Below are 24391 nucleotides of genomic sequence, written 5' to 3'. Positions count from 1 at the left end.
AGGAGAAGGATAAGTGGTGGGCAGCCGAAGAAGAAGTTCGGTCAGTTTCAAATGATGTGCTTCAGTATTGCAGAATTTGTACACTTACGGAATGATGTAGCACAAACATTCAATGTTTAGAGATGATTTCTATACTGATGCAATGTACATGGTCATGGAATGGTGAAATTAATGTAAAAAGTCACTATGTGTCTTCTTTGAAGACAGAAATTAAGCATATACACAATGTTAAGCATCAAGGAAATTCATTTGAACACTTACATGTATTTTTTTATGTTTATTTGCATATTTTTAGTTCTTTATATGTATTGTGTATATATGTATTTATACATATGTTCCATCCTGTGTAGAAGTGTTTCCGATGAGACAATTTGAGAGGCATTGTATTGGCCACATAGCGGGCCCTGATGTTAGTGATGAGTACCTGGTGGTATCCTGAGAACAATCATGTGATAGAGGAGTTACACGCGGACTACAGCAATGTTCCTCCTTTCGATCTGTAAGCTGAACGCCAGATCAGCAGTGTTATTTGCCAGTGAATGACAGGAGTGTAGGTGTTTCCCAAGCAAGATCCTTAGGCTGTTAAGGTCTGACAATCCAGCACTGATCTCAGATTGAAGCAAAAAGTCTGAAGTGGCCCTGCTGTGTGGGGCCGAGCATTATCGTGTTACAAGATAAAGAGATGTTGTAATCAGAAAGTCGTGTGGAGAGATTATCAAGGACAATAACAACATTAACTCCACAAGCATTAGTGACCGTCCACACTGTCAGAATGTACACTTAGCCACTGATGAGCTTTTTGATTCAATCCAGGTCATTAATTCATTATTAAAACTAAAATACTCAATCGGTATGCTGACAAATCTAGATTTCTCACACAGCAACAGGGTTCAAAGTCTTCTGTGCCCTGAAAAAACGGAAGTTACTTTTTAACTGAAGAACTATGTTACCCGGCTAAACTATTTTGTTTAATGTAAAAAGATTTAATGTAAAACATTACATAGTAGTTACACTTCTCAATAAATGATTATCTGTATTTATATGTAATGAACACCTCATCAATACTCTTTTTCTATATTAGAATAGTTAACTTTAAGTATAACAAGGAAGTATCAACAGAAGTGATGTATTTTTAAAAGGTAATTTGAAATGTTTCCAAATTTGAAACCTTACCAATTTAGAGTTCCTTGTTTATACACTCTACATATGTTTGTACTTACAGTATATAAAGTATATATAATGTATATATACAGTAGTAATATATACGGTAGTATGCAGTATACTGTATCTCACTAATAACCTGGACTACAACACAGCTCCACTAGGAGACAAAACAAATAAAGTTAAAAAGCTGATTCAGAGTTTTGTTTGTTTGTCAGTAATGAAAAGGTCTGCGTTCTTTTTTTAGAGGCGGACAGTGCTACAGCGAACTCTGTTGAAAGAGATTTCCAAGTCATGAAGGGATGAGCTGTAAATCACACATCACTGTCACTGGCCTGCGTAGAAGAGCAGACCTACAGGTGTTTATTACATCATAGAATCCTATCTGTCAATACTTTGGCAATGTTACTTTGCAGGAATGATGTCCAAAGTGAGGGAAATCATATTGTTCTCTCCCTGAGAGAAGCTGAAAGCAACAAAGTGGCCTGTGACTCACTCGTCCAACCCTCAGAATCACATGGCTCACTCAACAGAAGTCAAACAGTGTTTTTTTTGGGTGCTGTGAGGGTCAGGTACTCATTAGGTTCCTGGGAGGGCTTCAATCCATAAGACGCAGGAGTGGGCATAGCAGGATCTGTGTAAGACTGTTGTTACATTTTGTATGAAACTGTTATCCATGCAGTTTCTACACCCCCAAACCATGTTTTAGGACGGGATTACGGCCACGCTAAAGAGGAGATTCAGATTTATACAGCCTCATAGCGGTCTTACCACATTCTGAATACGCCTTGACACTTAAATACTCGTCCAAATTAGTTACCCTTAAAGTTTTTTAAAAAAAGAATTATTTTAAAAGAACATTGAACCTGAGCTAAAAACGTTCTGGAAGTATTGATTTATTTTGCATGGCATTTTAGCACATGAGAAGGGTGTTTTACAATCCTTGTCCTCATATGTTTTTGTTCTTGGGAGCTTTGCCCACACACTTCCTTTGAGTGCAGGCTCATATGTGGGATGAGGGCTCAGTTAGTGAAGCCTAAATCAGAGGCCAAAAGACAACAGGGCCTGGCGAATTGCTTTGTTGGGGTCTGTAAACTGTTGCTCCCCAAACACATAAAATGCTTGGTTTTCTCTCAGTGTATTCTCTAACTGCTTCTTCCAATTCTGGGACACAGAGGAGCCAGAGCCTATCCCATTATGCAGTAAGCTCAAGGCAGGGTACACCCTGGATGGTTGACACCAGGGCCAATTTTTCCAGAAGCCAATTAGCCTACCAGTATGTTTTTGGACAGAGCCAGGACATCCACGCAAACAAAGGAAGAATACACAAACTCCACAGAGATAGCACCCCAGCTCTGGATTTGAACCCGGGCCCCTTACCCCTGGGAGGGAGTAATGCTAACCACTGTGCTGATTTAGATTTGATTTTCTTGCTGCAAAATGCTTTTTATAGAATAATGCAGTGTTGCTCAGTGCACCATTTTAGTTGGAGTTTGCCCCATGATCTTTATTAATGATTTATCAGTGGGTAAACAGATCTTTTCAAAACCTCCATGAGAACAGTATGTGAATACCCTTAATTCCCACAGTGTCTAAGCACGTCCTGCACTTGAGGGTAGGAGCAGGGCTGGGATTATGTGTAGAGAGATCTGAGTATCTGTGGGGAGTCTTAAGTGGACAAGGGATGCACAGCGCTACTTGGTCCATCTCTTCCTATGGTTTTCCCCCCAATTCCATTGTTTTCCTTTCACATCTGCCACACAAAAGCCAGTAATTCTCAAAAGGTAATTTAGATGGAATTTGTAAAATAAAAAAAAGAAGTGAGTATCATTAGTAAAAACTGAATATGCACTCCTCAGCTCTGTTCCTTTAAACTCATAAGAACCAGAGCTAAGGGGCACAGTCAGAAAAGGTTTGGATCTGGTTACAAGGTCATACAAATCCAAAAGGAGGAAGGGTTTTAAATAAAGGGCTGGATATGGAGCTGGAGGTGAAGGCTCTAGGACTGACCCAGTCCTGTTCTCACCTAGTCTTAACCATCAGTCCGGCAGCAGTGTTACAACTTTCCAAGTGTTACAACTATTAATTCAGTCTGTCAAAGAAGACTAGAGAACCAAGGTCAAAGGCACTTTTTGTAAAAGAAACATAAGGAGTTCAAAGAAGAGCACCCGGAATAATTCCTGGTCAAAAGCCATACTGTCCTCAGACGTTTTCAAGAAGTGAATCACTATTGTCATAAACCAAGAAGACTGCAGGGGAATTTCAGAAAAAAATCAAATTCCCTCATAGCAAAGAAAACAAAGGTAATTCAAACTCAAAGAAGTAACAGTAATGTGGGCTACCTAAAAGAACCAATGGGAGATGCAGTACATAAACTGTAGAATTGGTAGAAGGAAGCACTTCTTTAGACAGATGATTGGATGAGTGCGGGCAGCCAGAGAAGCTAGGATTGACAAAATGTTCTCATTTGTATTTTTTTGTCAGCCATAAAATAAAGCAGCATATCTTAGCAGTTACCCAAGTTTGGATCGGGATCAAGGGCCAGACTGGCACGACGGAAGTTTACTGATCCAACTGTGATATACTGTAACAAGTGTTGGATATGTGAGGAATCTACCATCTTGGCTTAAAACCCAAGCCCAATGGTGTAGCCTTGAGCCAAGCTGAATGACTGTTGATTGAGAAAAGCTGCAGAGTTTGGCACAGCTTGTCATGAGTGAGGCTGGCACTCACAGGGAGCGGGATACCACATGAGGGAAGTGAGCTGGCAGGATAGGCTCTGTGTGTAATTAGCCACTCCTCTGGAGCTAATTAAGAGGCTTAAAAGCTCCAGCAGGGAAGCTCCAATGGGGAGCTGGGCTGCTTAGAGGCCTGTGAGACTCTGTGGTCTACAAGGTAGCTTGAGGAAGATACAGCTTTGGCTGTAGTGAGGACTATAACAGGTTCTGGACAGGAGGGCTGCGTAGTGGCTAGTTTGCCAAGCCCAATGGGGATTAAGTGTTACGCTGGCTGAGCAAGGGCTGACTGCAGGCATTAGGAGCTCGAGGAGTCGGACATCGCTTGGCATACTGGCATGCATATCATGTCCCCACAGAAGAGAGGGGGGAGTGTAGATGGTACAGGCTGAGACCTGATTCTTTCCTGTGCCTTAACAGCAGCAGAGGGCCATTTGGGCCATTTGGGCATTGTCTGACAAAGGGAAACTAGCAAACCAGCCTCTGCTGAGTTAAGGACACACGTGCTTGTTATAGACAGGCAAAACTGGCCAAATAGAAGAGTTAGTACCGAGTAAAAATGAGAAAGAGGTTTGCAGTGAGTCAGAAGAGAAGGGTCAGAGACGAGTCTTAGCGAAGAAAATGCAGAAGAATTCAAAAGAGGAATGAAACAAGGAAGAGAGAGTGTCGAGTGTAGTGAAGAGCAAGAGGGCGTAAAAAAAAAGAGATGAACAATAAGGAAGAGGAAAGAATGTATATGAATACCCCAGTGCCTGGCAGTGATAAGTTAGCGCTAAGACCAAGTGAGATTGACAAGTAGCAATCGACCCAAGTGTGTGAAAAGAGATGTGGGAAGATCTGCAGACATAAGGAGTCCATTCAGTCTTTCCTGAGATTAGAACAATGTGAGGGAAGAGAATATGAGATACCGGGAAGGCCTTGAAACAGGCCACTTTACATACCATGAAGGTTGAATGTTGGAATTTGGGGATGTAAAGACTGGAGTCATACTGCTAATAAAAACCTGCACTCCCAGGCAGCCCTTTCTACTGGAAGTTAAGCAATCCCTACCCAGACAACGATCTATTGCATCAACCTCTGCAGGAAGCAGCTATGCCAGCAGCTGAGAGTGACTTCAAGAGTGATGGTTCTCAGCAAGAGAGATGAAAGGAGCAGTCTGAGGAACCCCTCTACTCAATGTACATACCCTACTTCAGGAGGCAGAGACAGTAACTTCCGGTTAGATAGATCTAACAGAGACTGGATCGCTGGATCTATCGCTGTGGCTAAGGTCATTTCAGAGGTAGAGTCCAGTCGTGCTAGTAAGGTAGCAGAGGAGGAGATTTACCCAGAGATGTTGAAAGCAGTGGACAAATTTGGGGTGTTGTGGTTGACATGCCTTTTCAGTGTTGTATGGAAGCAAAGTACAATATTTCTGCAAGGGCAGACTGGTGTTGGTGATGCCCTAGCTTAAGAAAGGGCACATGAGATAGTGTAGGGAAATCACACTCTTCAGCTTTCCTAGTAGAACCTCCTGTACAACCAGACTGCTGGAGAAGAGACTCTATTAGTTGAAACTTCCATTCCATGGGAAAATGCTGATTCTATCCTAGTTAAGGAACAATAAACAAGCTCTTTGCTCTTTCACATACAGTATATTGGAACAGTCTTTGATAGTCCTTTCCACCTCTATTCTGTAAGCCAGGTGAAGGTATATGACTTACAGTAAATCCTCAAGAAGTCTTAATGGAGATTATAGGAGTTTAGAAGTGTCATCTCTGCTATTTGCCAATAAAGGTGTCCTTCGTGCCACATCTGACGCCGACAGACACTCAAAAGGTTTGCTGAGAAAAGTTGGGTGTATTTGGAACAAGAGTCAAAATCTCCAAATCAATGGGCATGTTCCTCTCCCAGAAAAAAGTTAATTGCTCACTCCATCTGAAGGGGGAGCAGCTACCCTCAGTGGAAAAGTAAAAGCATCTTGGGAAGTTATTCACAACTGAAGAGGGTGTACAATGCCAACCTGTGGACTGGTGTGTTGTCTACAGTGTTGTGGGCACAGAATCAGCAGTGGATTAGTGGGAGTTCTGTTCCCAGATGAAGATTTTGGTTTCCACATCTCTCTTCATTCCCATCCTCTGCATCCTATGACTACAGGTACAAGCCGCAGAGATGGGTTTCCTTTGCAATGTTTTAGGGGCTTAATATCCTTCAGAAATCCAGCTACAGTATCTGAGAGAGATTTGGAGTTGAATTGTTACTCCTCCTGATTGAGATCACTTGAAGTGATTCAGACCACTGACAAGAATCCCCAGAGGCTTCCTGAGGAGCTCTGCCTGGTACGTCCCACTATGTGGAGACCCCGAGGCTGAGGCAGGATATACTGGAGGGACTATGTCTCTCAGCTTGCCTGGATAGATTGGGGAGTCACCCAGGAGCTAGAGTCTGTTTCAGAGATAAATATGATGTCTGGTCCTCCTTATTCAGTATGCTGCAGCAGTGACCTTCACCAAGACTAGAGGACAGATGGGTAGATATTACAGCTGTATGATGGCAGGTGTTAAGAGTTTAAGTTCTGTACAGAATACAGTTAATTCCTAATTCTTCCACTTTTCTAGCATGAAGCAATGCTCTTCTGAATGGCCCCACTGCTATGCTTTTCAGCTGTACAGATCTTCTGCCTGCAAATTGTTTCTAGTATGTGGCCCTAGTTCAGGAAAGTTATGGGATGACATAATGCAGTAGTTCATTATTTATTGTTCTAAATTGGTAGTGTTGATGTACTTGTAACCAAAGCTAATATTACCAGAATGTGAAGGGCTGTTTCGTTTAATCCCAGCCCCATGCAACTTTAATGGTGTTGCAACGGTTTATAGCTTTAAGAAACATGACAAAGATTACATTGAGTCCACAGGGGCAAGTGGAAAAAAGCATATGATAATAGTGTGACCATCACTGCCTTCCTCCAGCAAAATTCCACAGTCCAGCAGCTTGTTCCAAGTTAACTTTTCACTAGGTTTGTCCCCTTAAGTGTTTGTGAAGGAGTATTCACAAAGGAAATGAACATTGCGAGGTCAGTGGCAAAGTTCAGGGTGAAAGAACTTATATTTATTTAACATTCAATGCTTAAGATGTTTTGTGCAGCTGTTTTGCTGCTACACCTAGTTATACAGTATGTAATTTAATAGTGTCATGTGTTACATTTAATTTCTAAATTTCACACAATTGTACACAGTTGTAACATTTTATTAGATATATTTTACAAATATGTATGTAGGAGGGGGGAAGTGTGTGAAAACAATTCACATATTAAATAAGGCATACAAATATTTCCAAAACACATATATACATATGTACACAATATTCATGGAATCAGACTTATAAAAAGCTTTACTGTATTTACAAGGCTTTCACTCCTTTTAAACAACAGACTTCTTTCTGTGCTTTTCAGACAAACATGGACTGCAGGAAGCATTTTTCGCTCTTCAGATTCACTCTGCAAAGATGAGCTAAAAATCATTGATCAGCAGGAGTTTTGACTTTAATTTTTGAATGTTAGTTTTGAAGTTATTTTAGCTATGAAATGAAGTAAAATGTAAACTCACTGGCCAAATTATTAGCCAGTCCTAGTCCAATAAACAGACTTTCAGCAGTGCGCAATAAACAATTTTAGGAGCCCAAGATAAATTTCCATCACTGTCCATGGCCTGAGCAGTCCCCAGATCTCAGTCCTATCAAAACAAAAAAAGAGGTACATGCTAATCCTACACAGGATTTCAACTCACTGCTGAGGAAGATCCTGCTAGAAAATGGCATGAGATTGGGCCGCAGCTATTCCATATCTGTGGAACAGATCACACATCCAGAGCAAGCTGGTAGTACTGCCCATGTCGGCCCAACACATTGTTCAGTAGTCTTTCACAATATTTTGCCTAATAGGTAAATCCTATTGTGTACAGGGTGTTGCTTTGCCCTCCACACCAGTGAACCAGTTCATTTCTCCTCATATAGAGTTAAATAACAAATGCAGGCTCTTACAGCTGTTGACAGTTTCATGCAGTCATCACCTCAGGTTAATTCTACCTTTCATTGTTTTATGCAATGTTCTTCAGAGGGGCACCTCCAAATTCTATATCCCAGGCTCAGCCCAATGCCATTTCCCCTGAGCGCTGTCTGCTGCAGGTTCCCGTTGTTCTTCTAATTCACAGGCAGAGGGCGTCATTTTGTCATGAATGAAGCAAGCTAATCCTCGGTCAACTGCTCCAAGCTGTTTGCTTCTTAATCTCTGAAAAGACACGCATACAGCTGGCTTGGCGAAGGTACAGGACTGGGTCGCTGCACTCGTCCTCAGGGTCTAAGTCACACGAGCCTGAGTGTCAGCGTGTCAGTTAGGAGGATCATCTGTTCTGTCCTCGCAGATGTCCTCGGCCAGCTCTTCAACAAACCTCTCCATCTTCCCCCTGACAAGCCAGCTGTATTGTGTGAGGACGTCCTGCAGGTCCTGGGTCATCCTGATGCAAGCCCCTCCGTCCTGCTGCACTGTTTCAACCTGTGGTCAAACAAAACCATTAATATCCCTGTTACAGCACATCGTGTTGTCCAGCTCAAAGCCACTACTATGTATCCAAGTACGTTTTGGAGTTGTTCTTATTGCTAATTGTTAAGGGTTAGTTTGATGGTTGAAACCCTGCAACTATAATCCTTAGATATGCTCTGATAAGCCTGAACTACATAGTAGTTTAACCAAAAGGACTGTGAGATGTTAACTTAGTTCACTTTCAAAAGATTTAGTCGTACCCAAGACAAGGAAATGGTCTGTAACTTCAGTATAAACTTAATGGTGTTGACTCGAGTCAGACCTAGCTGAGTTGATAGAAATCACCCAGCTGTGGGTCAGCAGACTTTAAGCTTTGTTTTCTCTGTTGATTTCCACGTTGTTGGTAGAGCAAGGTCTGAGCACTGAGGAGCAGGAGGGCAAAGGGTAAGAGGAGCAAGTCTTTATGCACTTGCTGTTCTTCTTTAAGACAAGAGAGTGTAACGAGCAGGGAGAAGACAGGTAAAGGGGTAAAAACTGGGGTAGACAGATGATGAAAGGGAGGGGAAGCTGGGGTAAAGGGGTGGAAGAGTGCTGGCAATGGCACTGAAACACTGTAAAGCTCCCCTGTATTATCGCTGCTTGAATGTGAACATGATCAGTACTGGAACCCACATGCAGGGCAGAGCAAGAAAGCAGCAGGCTGGAGTAGCAAACAGAAAGCACTATCCATCTTAAATAGTCTGTTCCTTATGAGAGGAACATGGTTGCAAAGTGAGCAAAGGTGGAACGGACTTCCTGTCTGAGCCTGTAGTCACGGCAACCAGCTGATAAACAGGTGTGTAGTGGCTACGCCAGTTGCCATGGTAATGCTAGCACATTGAGCGCTGAACTCCTGAAAGTACAGTCAGTGGGTATTCACTTGTTGCTGGTAGTCTGCCAGACAGGACAGAGGCCAAAAACTTCAACAGCGAAATAACTGAAATAAATCATTTACAGTTTGGTAAAACCAATTCCTAGAGTCTCCCAGAGGAAGGCAGCACTTTGCTTACAGGTTTAATGTGATGTGTTCAGAGAGATTCTATGCTTTATCTCCCTTTTTGCTATTTATACACTTTTCTGCACAATTTTTTAAATCTCAGCTGGTAGAAAAACATACTTGGCAACAGGTTGATTCAGACTACTGGTATGTTTTGTTTTAGTTATTTTGTTGTGAATTCTACCGGAAAAGGTGGTGCCAAATATTTCTTTAAAATCGAAGGCACTGAGACACTGATGCTTTCATTATGCAAAAGTGAGCATATTCTTGCTCACTGTTGCCATAGACTCTCTGATTATAAAGACGCTGTGATTGTGCTTGTTTTCTCTGTGTGTGCGACTGCACTGGTGACTTCAGGTCCTCTCTGTCTGTTGTCTGCGAGCGAGCATCCTGTTATGCTGCTGTCAAGCAGGAACAGCCAAGTGTGGTCAGGAGATAAGAAAGGGATCCTTGCAGGGTCACAGCTGGAATAGTGGAACAGGAAGTGGGGTACTCCACAGCAATGGGCCCATGGCTCTGTGGATACAGCAGTGTGTGTAGAGCTACACAGCAGAGGGAATGTGTACTGTATTTCAGGGCTCCAATGTGTTTGAGGGTACCAGTGTATTTGAGTCTGGCAGCATGTTTATGATTGTTCCAGTGTGTAAATGAGTGTGATAGGTTTTCTTTGTATTTTTGAGTGCGATAGTGTGTATGACAGTGTGACAGTTTGATAGTGTGGGTCAGTGTGACAGTGTGTATGACAGTGTGACAGTATGTACGACAGTGTAACAGTGTGGGTCAGTGTGACAGTGTGTATGACAGAGTGACAGTGTGTATGACAGTATAACAGTGTGTGGGTCAGTGTGACAGTGTGTAGGTCAGTGTGACAGTGTGTGGGTCAGTGTAACAGTGCGTATGACAGTGTGACAGTGTGTGGGTCAGTGTGACAGTGTGTATGACAGAGTGACAGTGTGTATGACAGTATAACAGTGTGTGGGTCAGTGTGACAGTGTGTAGGTCAGTGTGACAGTGTGTGGGTCAGTGTAACAGTGTGTGGGTCAGTGTGACAGTGTGTATAACAGTGTAACAGTGTGGGTCAGTGCAATAATGTGTGAGTCAGTGTGACAGTGTTGATGTGCTTGTGAGTGTGGGTGAGATTGAGAGTAGGATGAGGGTGAGATTGAGAGTGCGTGTACTGGCGCACTGGTTTTGCCTTGGTGTCGCCGGCATGAGGACTCAGGGCAATGAGTGGCAATGAAGGAGGCATGCGTATCGAGACGAGTGATTTTGAGCCCTCACCGGCACCTGCAGAGCTTTCAGGATAAGGAGGTGGTTGGTGATGCTGTGAGAGAGCCTCTGCAGCAGGGAGGACAGGCAGTCAGACTGGGTATCATTCTGCGCCTTCCTCATGGCCTCTAACAGCACGGCCAGCGCAGAAACAATCTCGCTCCTCTTCACCTGCTTCTGCAAGCACAAACAACACACACCAGATTAACCCCCATGAGGAGTCTGGGTATTTCTCAAACAGTTACTTATTTCTGCTGCTGGGGCCCAATGACTTCACCCTGGCTGAGCAGACCAACAAAAATCCTGAGATTTTTCCTGTCCTGTGGCAATGTGACAGTTTATGGGGGTAGTATGGTGGAAGAAACTAATAGTAGAATTACATTTAAATAATTGCTCCTTGTAATAGGTGCTGAGTTATTACTATTTTTATAAGGTGGTAATAGTAGGGTATATGGCCAAATTATACCTGGGTCTTTTATTATGTCTTAAACCAAACCAAAAAAATGTTTGAAAGCACATCATCTCTTCAGAGGAGAAAGAGAGGGTGATTTGATTCACCACCACAATGTTGTTTTAATTTGTTCGCTTTTTTTTTGTACTGTGTCCTTTTACTTTTCAAATCTTAAAGGTCCAGTGCATAAACAGTCAGTTTTGTTCCAGCACTGTATGTCTGGTGAGAATTTAGAGACTATATGAGATTTTAGGTGTAAGGCGATAAGCCTGGCTTTCCCCAGTACAATCAAGAGGATACAGATTCATAGGTCAGAGATTTGGTGTAAAGGGTTTGCCTGGACTGTGGAGGTTGGGTGGAAGTAGGAGGTCTGGACTGGGGCCATTCAGACTCTAGACAGAGAGAGGACTGAGCCTCTGTCCATTCCTGTTCCTCTATTCCTCTATCCAATGAGGAATAAGGAAAAATAAAAATGATGCACATGCTAAAACATGGAGTACTTTTATTTTAGAACTTTAAAGAGAATTTTCATTAAACTTATATTTCAATTGATGCGTATTGACAGAGGGCTGCTCTGCCCAAATCTTTAACAACGGATGTGTGAAACAAAACCAGCCATGTTTTGCTGCTGTACACCTTTAACCTTAGACCTATGATGGCACCTGTTCCCCCTCATTATATAAACCCACCTTTTTTTGTCTCCTTGTGTCTTCAGTATTTCAAACACAGGCGATCAGATTCTGTGAATTGTTAAATGATTTAGTGTTCTGGGTACGTGACACTGATACAGTATATCTGAAGATGAAGATAAGTGACGCTCATTTTTCACGGTAGAGCCAAAGCAGTGGAGTATTGTTATGCCATTATTGAACCAAACGGGGATCATCAATTTGGTTTGGCACATTGCACCAAACATTAACCCAGAAAACAGTTAAAACATTCAATCTGTCATCATACCACCTTTAAACTCGGGAAGATCTCGTTTGAATATTTGTCTCCTTCTAGAATTCATTGCTATTCACAGCCTATTGATTTGGAATAAGGCAAGTCTGTGTAGGGCAGGAAGACTGAATTATTTCAGTGTTGTCAGCTCTGACGCCCTTTCTCCACAATGCCTTGCCTAGTTCTGGGGAGCTCATAGAACTTACTGTTTTCTTCTTCCAGGCTTCCATGTTGAGTCCCACAAAAGGCAGGCAGACCTGACTGGGCAGGAGAGCCGAGCCACTGCACCCACTCTGCGTAAACGACATACCAGCAGAGAATCAGCACACCAGCCGAACCAGCCGAAACAGATATAGTGTAAGAAAAAAAAGCAAACGGCACTTGTACACGGTACATTTTTACTGTTTTTATTAAATTAATTAATTTTTTTCAGTTTCCTGATTAATATGTGACCCAAATATGCAGATTATTTCCCTAAAGTAGTATTGGTCAGTGATTCACATGCTAAATTTGAAGAAGTTAAATCCTTAATTTTATTTCATGGTCCACACAGTATGTGAAACCCTGTGAGCACATTGGCTCAGTGGTTAGCATTGCTGCCTCTCAGTGCTGGGGCTTGGGTTCAATTCTTCAGGTATTATCTGTGTGGAGTTTTGTATGTTCTCTCTTTGTTTGTGTGGGTTTAGTTTAGTTTAGGTTAATTGGCTTCTGAGAAAATTGTCCCTGATGCGAGTGTGGGTGTGTTTGTGTCTGTGGTCCTGCCAGGACTGGCATCTTGTCTAGGGTGTATCCTGCCTTGTGTCAAATGTGTGAGGTAGTCTCTGACTCCTCTGTGACCCTGCACTGGATTAAGCAGTCAAAAAATGGATGGATGTGTGGAACTCCCATTGTCTTTCAGGATCTAGATTCCCACAGACAGACCACTCACACTAACAGACATTTGCCTACTTTCTCTTATCCACTTCCATTCTTACAGATGAATACTTGGCCCTGTCCTCAGCTTCAACAACAAGGGCAACGGTGTCGGTCCAAGAGACACATGTGGTGGTACTAAGATGGCGTGCTGGCATACTATGCACAAATTAGGCTATATTGACCCTTGTTAGCACACAGTGGGGAAACCCCAAGTGTATTCCATCAACCACAGGAAACTGTCAAAAACTACAGTGAAGACCTAGAAAGTAAATAAGAGGTAGTAGACATTGCTACAGTATGTGAATTAGAAACTCGAACATTGAGTAATGATCAAGTTAAGGCATTACCAAAGGGCCAGTTATGGTTTCCTAGGAATTGACTCAAAAAGAACTGTTCAAGAAGAGCTTTTAACAGATTTAGTATCTCCCTCAGAAACAGTCCCTTGCTTTCTGATGTAACTAGGTAATGATTCATAAAGACAAATATCCTGCACCATGTAAAGACAAAGCTCTTTCTCACCAATTCAAGATGAGTTGAAGAAAAAAGTCCAGCATCACATTAGCAATATTGGATGATGTTCTGTGGTTTCAAAGAAAGCAAATATACAGAAGTACCACTTTGTTCAATCAATGAGGCCTAGTACAATTCATACTGTGAAATATGATCACTGATTAATATATCAATCTACACCTAGAAAGTTACATATGTTTCAGTATTTGTGGAGGAATATAGCAGACCCATTGATCTTTATATAGCAGTAGAGGGCTATCCAGTTAATTGGATCGAGTGATCTGATTAGAAAGTAACTAGACCGTGACCTTTGAACTCCCCTTAGGGTCAAATGCAAGATTGCCATTAAATACTTATAGAGTGCAGATAGTTACTATATGGCATAAGAACCCATAAACACGCTCTCTGCGTATTTATTTTATGAAGCCTGCAAAGGGACAGTATTAAAAACATTTTCAGATGCAGGGTATTTAGGTATTTATTCTTGAACAAAGACTAAAGGAGACCATGTGTGGGCTTGATTCCAATACTCAAAGGTAATGATGCATTGATGCAAAATGACAATACAATGGACTTCTACAAGATTAACAGTGAAAAATGAACCTGAGAAAACAGGAGGGGACTATTTAAAGGGACTATTATAGACTATTGTTTGTCATCATTCGTGAGTTCTTAGAATATTTCACATAGAAACCGACCAATTACTGTGCCAGACTGGATTACAAAGGCCATTATAAGACTAATGCAAACCAGTAAGGGTGTTTACAGATGAGCCAGTCTTGAGCCAAGTGCTAGCCAATTCAGACGGCCATTGCTGGAATCATCCAAAATGCAGATGATGCCTGTCCACCCTTGGCAGGAAGTTAAACTAATTCAGTCAAATAGGCCCACCAGCCGTGTCTCAGTAGTGGTCTTTTGGTATGTCAACACTGGCTCCGTATTGCCCCATTCCAGACTTGTTGACAGGGAAATTGACAAATGTTAAACTAAGCCATGTGTTTTTTTTAATACAGTATTAAAACTTTAGAATTGGTTTTCATTCTTACTGGGTAGTTCAGTGTAATAATCTCCATTGATTTATTTCAGTGACAAGTAGGCAGAACAATTTTAGAATTTAGCTCAAATAGAGAAATAAGCTGTGCTGGGATTTTGACATCTTACATAACTGGTAAGTTTTAAGCTTAAAATATCTGAAACATTGTTATTTACTCATTTTATTCTGTTAATATATACTGTTCATTAAACTATACTTCCTTATTAAGCACAAATCCATTTTCCAGGTCTAGGGTGGCAGGGGAGCTGAATCCTATCTTGCAATGGGCACAATGCAGGCTACACTCTAGACAGGAGGTATCCTGCCCATTGCAGAGTGGACACACAGACACACACACAGCAGGGCCAATTTTCCCAGAAGACTAACCTACCAGTAAGTCTGTGGAGAAACCAGAGCACCCAGCAAAAATGCACACAAACAAGAGAGAACACACAAACAGCACCCCAGGTCTGGAACTGAACCAGGGGCCCAGAGCTGGGAAACAGCAGTGCTAACCACTGCACCACCATGCCACCCACCTAATCAATCATATCGTGACACTTATTCAGTACCGATTCTTTCCAGCACATAGTTAAACATCTGGCTCAATTGACCGAGCTGAGCAGGGGATGCCAAAATTTATGTTGGATTTTTAAGCAGGTCCAATTTGCTATATTCCAACTGAGATATTTTTCTATTACTTTTTTGGTTTTCCTCAAGCAGAACTATAGAATTGCTATTCCTTTAACCTCCTACTGCAACATGCCTGTACCTATGTTAGTATTATGTTAAACTATGATTCCCGTTCCAGCAAAACACATTGAACATGTCAAGGTGGCTGTTGTCTAAGGGCAGAAAATTAAAACAAAATGACCGATTGGCAGAATAATAGTCATCTCAGCTCACAGCACTGACGGACCCAGTGTGCCCTCCTTACCATATCCCTTCTGATGTCGTTCAGCTTCTGAAACAGCTGCTGTCGTGCCTGATCGCTGCACACAAAGTTAATGGGGCTGGTCTGTATGTCTCGCACTTCGACAGCAATCACACAGAGTAACGGGAGCAGGAATCCTGCGGGAAAACAGAACCACTCAGTGTTCAGAAGTCAAAAAGCAAAACCCCTTGCATAGACACTCCAGAAGACTGTTGAAGACCCTGACATGGGATGTGGATTTGTGTGGATGTGGATTGACAGCAGGCCTTTCCTTCAGAATCCCTGGGCACTGAAACTTGTATATAATTAGGTGTCTGAGTGCTTTTGTTCTGCTGGAAATGTTATTGGAAAATAAAGCCCTTCAGTGAATACTCAGTGAATAATGACTGGTAATTGTTGCAATGAAGACTAATTGAGTCAGCAATAATTGAGCTACTGGGCCCCTAAATTGTGGAATGACCTCCCAAAACATTTAAGAGATGTCCCTATGGCCTCATTAAATCAAGGCTCAAGAACTGATTCTTTAGTCTGTTTTTCTTAGCCTAAAATTTAATAGGGTTATTGATGTTCAGAGCTTTGTGCCTGTAAGCATGAGGCTTGTTATCTGTCACTGACACAAGAACTGAAATTGTGATTTATCTAAACCACAGGGTCTGTTTTTCTAAAGTTCTTAAAAACTTTCACTGAGTAGAATCATATTTTATTGCAAAAAGTTTCTTCATTTTTTTTCTACGGATGACGACAACTTTTGAAAGAATATAAAATAGGGGGAAAGGTTTCAAAGAAAGGTACTTAACATTCAATTAACAGGTGTATAACGGACTTTCAACTCGCCTTGCTTATTTGGTTATAATAGGTTTCTTAATCCACAGACTTCAGTTTGAAACACTCGAGAAAGTATGGGAGGCCTTTTGGAAATACTAAATGAAGTTAGTAAGTTATACAGGAGGTAATGCAGCAGGGAGTGTATAAAAGCCAGGTGGCAATCTTCTCACTATTAAAAATTTAAAGATCACTATGAATGTGTGCAAGGCGCTATTAAGACAAAATGTAAATCACTGCAATTTTATCGAGCAGTTTTGTCTTGTGAGATGTTTTCAATCAATCATATTAAGACAAGAAACAACAAAGACTGTAGTGTATGCTCGGTTTAAGCAATAGATGGATTTAAATTTGTCATAGATAAATCAACTGCCCTGTCATCACACAGAGAACTGTTCTAACACCCAGTGAAGTGTCCTATTACTGCCCAATGAACTACTCTGTCATCACCCAGTGACCTGTCCTGTCTGCCCAGTGAGCCGTCCTGTCATCACTCGGTGAACTGTCCTGTTATCACCCTTTGTAAACCTTAAAGCTTTACTCAAAGTTAGGATACTCCAACATATAGCAAATTGTTCTTATGTGACTCATGAGTTTCAAACCATGCGTAAACCCTCCTTTTCCTAACTAAAGGCTAAAACGACATGGTTACATTCTGACTTTCTTTTATCCAAATGTAGGCTTTGTTCACATGCAGTCCTCTTCAGATACAACTAGGAACATGTGAGTTATTATTTTATATGATGGTTATAGCTTTGACTGCCGGTTCACTGTAAAGCTGCTGCCTGAGGTTCTGTACTGGCGGCCACTGCCATGTTTGACTAACTCATAACAGGTCAGACTTCCAGCGCGGCTGTGTTGATTCCATCAGTCACACAGAAATACGCCTGTGACCTTCAGTTTTTTCTTGACAGCGTGGGAGGAGGTGAACTGCACTTTTGCTTCTGTGCATCGGTACAAAGTTTTCCACGTCCAGCTAAAATCCTTATTTAAAATCCAAACTTGAATATCCCATGGACAATTCTCTTTCCCACACCTGCTTTAGGAACATGGCTCATTCACTACAGATGGTAAAGTTTCCATATTAGCAGCTGGTAGGAGGCCACAGTACACAAAACAACACAGGATTTGGAATTAGCTGAGGTGAGCGAGCAAGAGTTACACTGTTGCTGGTCAGCAAAAACATCTATGAAACTGCAGCCCATGTGTAGGGTTTCTCTTTTCATTTTGGTTAACAAAAATAGATATTGATGACTAGGATGGATTTAATGCCTGATGTACAGGTTCACAGCTAGTTCTCCTGAACAACCAGTTTTTCCTTTCCTTTTTTGAAAGCAGCTGAGGCATGTAGCGGAAACACAAGTTCTCTGATCTCCTAGTGTGGAATAGAAATTCGACCTATAAAACTAAAAAAGTAAGAGGAGACTCTAGAGGCAAGTAAAGGGTTTCAGAATTGTAACCACAAGTTTTTCCCTGTTTTTGTTATACGGAGTGTCAGGCTGGGTTATATGTTTTTATTTTCCTCTTCTGTATATGGTATGGGCCAAAGGAAGCACCAGTAAGCAAAGATTCTCCTACTTTTTGTGTAACAGGCTGTCAGCTACTACTTGCCTGAGAGGCCTCAGCTGCCAGTTACGACCCTGATAAGTGATAAGTGGCAGCTGCTGGTTTCTCAATATAAATATACTGCTCTCTTTAGTAGTCGTGTGAGGATCAAGCTACTAGAAAGATGCACATTGGGTCTTTATGGGAGAGCCCACAGTGGTGAATGCTGAGCACTTTGGAAGATAACAGACTCACTGGAAGATAGCTCTGATGAGTCAGAAGAAAAGGAAGACAAACAAACCTGCTAAAAAGGCACAAACTTCCAGATTCAGAGACAGCTTCTTCCCACAAGACGTCAGATTACTGAACTCTACCACGACCACTGGCTCACACTGATGTTTTAAGTTGTATGTTTTTTAACTTGTTGTCGAAGCCGCTGCTGTTCTGTTGATGTTTTTGGTGATTTCTTTGATGTCTTTGTATTGAGGCATTCATACATTTCATTGAACTTGTTTATATGACAATAAACTAAACTGGACCGAACTGAAGTAAAAGAAGCCTTGTGGAGGAACAGCTCAAGAAAGACATTTTAGTTTACAATTTTAGTTTAGAACTATGAAAGGGCACCATAGCACAGATTCTTTTACTAAGCCCAATGTATGCTGTACCCCCTCACATTCCGATCTTTCAGAACTAAAGGATTCAATTTTAACTAACCATTCACGTCACTCGAGGAGCAGAATAACATTTTAACAAGACAGGGTGGAACAGGGCAGGATGTGTTATTAAATAATCTAAAATACTTAACATACTTAACACACTTCAAATCAGTTATTATACACTTCCTGCCATTCTGCCTTGTGTTTAAATTCCTAAATGCATTTACCACATGATAAAGATCTCACGCTGCAGAAGCTGGGTTAACACTAGTTAACTAATTCATTCTAGTCAGTAGATGTAAAGGTACCAGCAGTTTATCAGTTGCTTCCTAGGAACGGTGTAACAAAGCATAGCTCCTACTGTAGGTATTTGGGTTCTATATTATGCAATATTTCATAAACATGTTTGTCTTTTGGAAATGACTTGAAAAATGTGAGATTATTCTTTTACATCATATTATGTAAATAGTGGAAAGCTAGAAAACATGCTTTGATCTGATTTTAAGATCTCTGAATAGCACGGTTATATATACAGTACTGATGCACAGTGAAAACAGATACTGTACATAGTTCAGAACCCAAAGCAGTGCTCCACACTTCTGCTAGACACGTTTGGGCTGTGACAATGCCAGCACGAAGACAGGGATAGCGTGATTTCCCCATAACTATCACTGCTATTATGTCACCTGTTTTTGTAAAATAAAATACATTTTAAGTGAACTGTCTTTCAAAGCCCCTCCATGATCCTAGCTCTTTTTGCCCCCTCTCAGCGAAGGATGCCAATCCTCTTCCTAGATTGCTCTTCACTTTGTCCTACTCACAAATCCCTAGATCACTGTATTCACTAGAATATAGAAATGCAACCCAATTAACTCAGGGTCACCTATAACTTCATGTTTACTGGTCACTGTTCTTTTTAACCAGGAACCAGCGTAGACATTAAAATCAACACTTTGCTTTGCAGTTACTCTTCACAACCAGTAACACTACTCGACACTATTCCAGCTGGTCCTTTTTGCCAACAGATACATCTTTTACCAACACAGCAGTCAGTTTGTTGTTCTCTCTCACATCTATGAGACAAAGAGCCTGGTGATGAGGCCCAGGGAGTGCACGGAACTTAACCTGTACCACCTAAACTCCTCTCCTAGCTGTGGGAGAAGATAAGATACTACCTTGCTAAACAATGTCTTACAACTCAACATATTAATTCCTCCAGTCAGCTCCATGACATCAACAGCACACTTCAACACCTGAGCCTGAACAACAAACCACACCCTGGGAACATAAGACAATACTCTATTTCCCCCTCAATTATACTGCACTGATTAAATGAGCTGACATGTACATACATGTGTTTTGATCATGCTATAGATCCAGGTATTCATAATTGTCATTGAAAGATTAAAATTACATTGGGGGTTTGTATTAGAGTTTTATTACTAACTTATTAATCTACAGCAGAGTATGGTTGTCACATTTATGTCACTAAATTAACACATTTTAAACAGATTTTGCATTCAATTCATTGACATTTTGTATATAAGTTAGGCTGTTGCCAATTTTGTATTAAATTATTTTATTTACAATAGAAACAGTCTCATGCCCGATAAAAGAGTCAGTGGTGACATGAACATGGCCTGAGAACACATAGCTGCAGAAAAGGACTCAATTGCACATTCACGTATAGTACTTTCACCACATCTTCATAGGGTCATCGCTGGATTTAGAATCACATGATGTCCCTTGGCCAGTGAGCCATTCCTTCACTTTCTGCTGATCATGGATTCCATTACTGAAATTCCACATTTAAGGATCATTCTTCTTTAGGCCAACCAGATGAAAATCTAATAATGCAAGACCAGGAACAGACCAGCTTTTCACCCTTTCAACAGTCACATGCACTGTTTTCAGGAAGAATCTCTTCCTCCAGGACATGAAGACAGCACAAAACACCACAGGAATCTCCAGCTCTGGTCCCAGAGAGCCTGGTGGCATTGGGTTTTAGATGTAACCTAGGTTTTAAAAATCTGGAACCATTTTTAATGTGATTAATTAAAATGGAGATTTGAAAACTAAGTAATCTAGAAATCATTTAGCTTTTAGGAATCCACGATTTAGGGAAACCTACAAGACTAACTAGGTAGGTGTCATGGATGTCGGAAGGGACGAATCGTGGAACGGCAGGAGAGCGAAAAAGACCCTATCCATAGTGGCGAGACGGGGGTTAGCCCGGGCTCAGCTGTTCAGGAAATGCCGTATAGAAACCTATGCCCTCAGGCCATGGACAGGAGCGACCTGGTGCTAGGCGGGTCTCAGGACATCTGAACCTCAATGGTGAGCGAGGAGCAGAAACTGGTAGTAAATAGACTACACAACAAGACACACCAGAAAGACATGAATAATCACAGGGAACTAGGAACAGGACAGCAGTAGAGCGCCCTCTAGGTGTACTGGGCATGACAGTAGGAGTTCCCCAGGTGTTTTTGTTCTCTAGTGTGATTGCCTTAGCTACGCTGAGAAAAGAGGACATTATAGGACACACATGACAACATGTCCAAATCGGCCCACCCAACAGAGCTGATGGAAGATCATAGTTTTGATGCTTGTGGTGCCTGCTTGGTGAATGCACTGATGCTGGTCCATCCCTCCTCCCACCTAAGATGTAAAACTTTGTGAAAATGGCATTGGTAATGCAATTTCCAGACCTCTAAATTGTATCGAGTGTGCTGTCCATGTTTCAGCCTCATGCGGGAAGGAAGGATGTCTGTAGAGTAGACCATCAGTTTGGGTTTACTTCTGATGTCCATTTCCTCAAAACGCCAGGGTTCTCAGGTGGCAAAAGGCTACAGATTTCAGGCAATGCTGGATTTTTTTGCCAATATCAACCTTCAATGACAGATAGCTCCTGAGGTATGGAAAATGCTCTCATACTTTAGACAACCATTATGAATCTGAATAGTTGGCATTTGTAGTTTGCTGATAAATAGTAAATCCCATCTTTTCCTAAGTCTCAATAAAAATGATGGCAATTGTATGGAGATGCAGATTTAAATCCAGGTAAAGGTCCATTTCTTGTCTTCTGTCAAAGCACATTCTGCAGTCTCATTAGCATACTGGAGTTCAATGGCTACATTCAGGGTGGTTTTACTTTTGGAGCTGAGTCATAGGAGATTGAATAATTTAACATCCATTTGACGAGAAAACTGAATTCAGGCACAGGGCTTGTCTGCAATCTAATAGACCATGGCAATCAGAAACATTAAAAGTAGAACTGTAGAATATCTTTTTTGACTCCTATCCAGACTTCAAAGGACTCTATTAAAGATCCATTAGTGAAAATTACTCCATGGATGTCAACGAAGCTGGTGAATAATGCAAATACATTTTGAATGACATGCGCATTTCAGAGGATCTTCCAGAGTGCATCATGATCCAAAGGGTTAAACACCTGTTCCGCCCATTTATTTTCTCAAAATAAAAATAATGTTTATTGCGTTCGTATCTTGAGGCTCTGAGCCCACACTGATATTCTGGGATTAGTTGTGTAGCAATAGGAATGAAGCAGTTCAGGAGAAGTCTTGTAATGATCTTGTCCAGGATGGGACAGGAGAGAGACTTGCAGGTTGAGACCCTTTTCTTTTTAGAAACCTCTCAGGTCAATTAGCTACAAGCAGACAATTGAGCTACCTGGGATGAACAACCACCTTCTATGTTTTACTGGTACAACATTGCCAATGCATCTAATAATTATAGCCTGCCACTTCTTAATGATCAACTTCATTGTGCTCAAGAGGATATCCAGTTTTTCAAATTTTCATACATTTTTCCTGATCTCTGCTTTCCTACAACTTTATCCCTGAGTTGCTTTGAAAGCTTCAAGGTCTTAATGGAATCTTTGCTTAAAATTAATTCAATTCAATTTTATTGCACACAGAGACCACTCAACTAATCAATAAAGGCTCACTTATGCAATTTTGTGCACAAAAATCTTACCACAGCAAAGGGTTTTAAAACTTATGTAATCATGACTCTAACTTTATTGTTTCATATAAACTATTTCTTTGTTCTGTTTTGTTTTTTGTTTTTTGTTTTGCTGTGAACACGTGAAGTAGGTTGTGTATGTAAGAAATGAAAATAATAATAAATTATGTAGCGTACTTTAAAGGGTATGTCACAGAGTAGGATTAGTTAAAAGTGTAATGTATGTTTTAGGTTTTCAGGAAAGTAGTTGGAACGCTTGAAATATGTAGGTTGTTTTAGTAGTTAAAATACCATGCTCTTTAACTTCAATGTGCCTCTGCAGAAAGTTCCAGGGATTCTTGTCTGGAGAACACAAAGGCTAGCTGTTACCCAAGTGTCCTGTTAAACAACGAAATCACTAGCGAATACAGTATGCAACCTGCCCCATTCTTTTCCCTGAGGAATTACATTCATTTGGGAATGGTATGAATGTTCGGCCAGTTTTCATTAGGAGGTGCAGATCTAGGGAAGCAAATGATGTTTGTCTCTTGCTCCCCATTCCAAGCCCTACTGTGCCTGGCATTGAGAAAATCTGTTCTTTTGATTATATGAGTCTTTTCTTCTTTGATCTACTTTATTAAACAAAAAGGTTTGCAGTTTCAGTCAGTGTTTGGGGCTACCTCACTCACAATAATGTTTAAATCAATCCTGCTTGTTTGCTCTTTGGGGTAAAGGACTCTGTCTGTTCAGTAACTGGAGTGAAAGGATTCCATAGAGGCAACCACAAGTGCAATCCCCAGTGTGAATCCTTCTAGTCACAAGCGCCCAATCTCCTCTTTCACTCATTTTCTCGTTTTACTTGTCTTGATTTCTTAACTAATGATTGTGGCTTGCTTGTCCAGTCCCCCTTATGTGGCCACTGGAGTGCTCTGGGATGAGCCTGACTGGATGACAGTGCAGAACAGTGCAGCCTTACATATAAGAGGAGAGTCACTTCTTCAACTACTGCTGCAGGCATCTGAGCAACATGTGGACCTTGTTCTGCACAGCAAGTCAGGAAGCAGAGAGAAACTGCTTCACCAGCAGAAGTAAGGGAAAACTTAAGGGGCTTTAGGGAATCAGAATGCACAAACCCACGTGCAGTTCTATGTACCCATGCCCTTCTGAAAAAAAATTAAAAACATCCTCTGCAGCATTTTCTTTTGGAGCCCTTCACCCGTTTCATTTATATTAAAGGTCCGTTGATCTTCCTATCCTTGATGCATTGCAGTGAAATTGTTCAGGTTACTCTATAACTTTGACCTATGTGTGTGCATCTATATAGTTCAAGGGTATTATCATCTTTTTTTTTATTTAATGCAGTTTACTTCTTATTTAAAAAAAATGTTGTGTTTTAAACTGTGTCTAGATGTCGATATCACTTTTTCAGCGCTTACTGTATACTGATTCAATTTAGCCAGCAATATTAAAGAATAACCAATATCCCGTTATTAAGATTTTTTCGGAACTGTTCTTATTATTACACTGTTAACCAATGCAGTGTGCTTACATTAACCACCGCCACCTCGCGCCGGTCTCGCCTAAATCATACGTGTGAAACCATTCCTGCGTGCTTTCACTTTCAGCTCCTTCATTGCTGTAATTACACTTTACTATAAATCATCACATTACTTGTAGAAATCCGTGTGACTCAAGGGACTTCGGGTATTATGTACTAGCCTACTTTTACCCCGAGAAACTATAGAAAGTAATAGCGGAGAAGCAAAAGAGGTCCGGTACTCACTGCTTAACTCCATAACCCGTCCTCTCGCGCAAGGGGTATGCTCACAGTGGCTTGGTGCCCATCTTCTCCTCGATTGTCGTCCATTTAAACCTCCGGGGACGCGTAGAGAGAAATCCA

General features: G+C 41.3%; 1 protein-coding gene across 1 annotated transcript; it reads right to left on the bottom strand.

Annotated features, from left to right (window-relative positions):
• Nucleotides 1–6961: 6961 nt before the first annotated feature.
• thpo (thrombopoietin) lies at nt 6962–24357 on the bottom strand. Its single transcript, XM_069197670.1, has 5 exons — nt 24275–24357; nt 15506–15639; nt 12317–12403; nt 10730–10894; nt 6962–8424 (listed from the first exon to the last, which is right to left on the bottom strand). The coding sequence occupies exons 1-5, from the start codon at nt 24285–24287 to the stop codon at nt 8260–8262; spliced, it is 564 nt and encodes a 187-aa protein (XP_069053771.1). The 5' UTR covers nt 24288–24357; the 3' UTR covers nt 6962–8259.
• Between the last annotated feature and the right edge of the window lie 34 nt (nt 24358–24391).

Source organism: Lepisosteus oculatus, chromosome 13 (assembly GCF_040954835.1).
Source record: "Lepisosteus oculatus isolate fLepOcu1 chromosome 13, fLepOcu1.hap2, whole genome shotgun sequence".
Classification (NCBI taxonomy): Eukaryota; Metazoa; Chordata; class Actinopteri; order Semionotiformes; family Lepisosteidae; genus Lepisosteus; species Lepisosteus oculatus.
The sequence above is the reverse complement of the archived record's forward strand: the minus strand, read 5'-3'. Positions and strand labels throughout refer to the sequence as shown.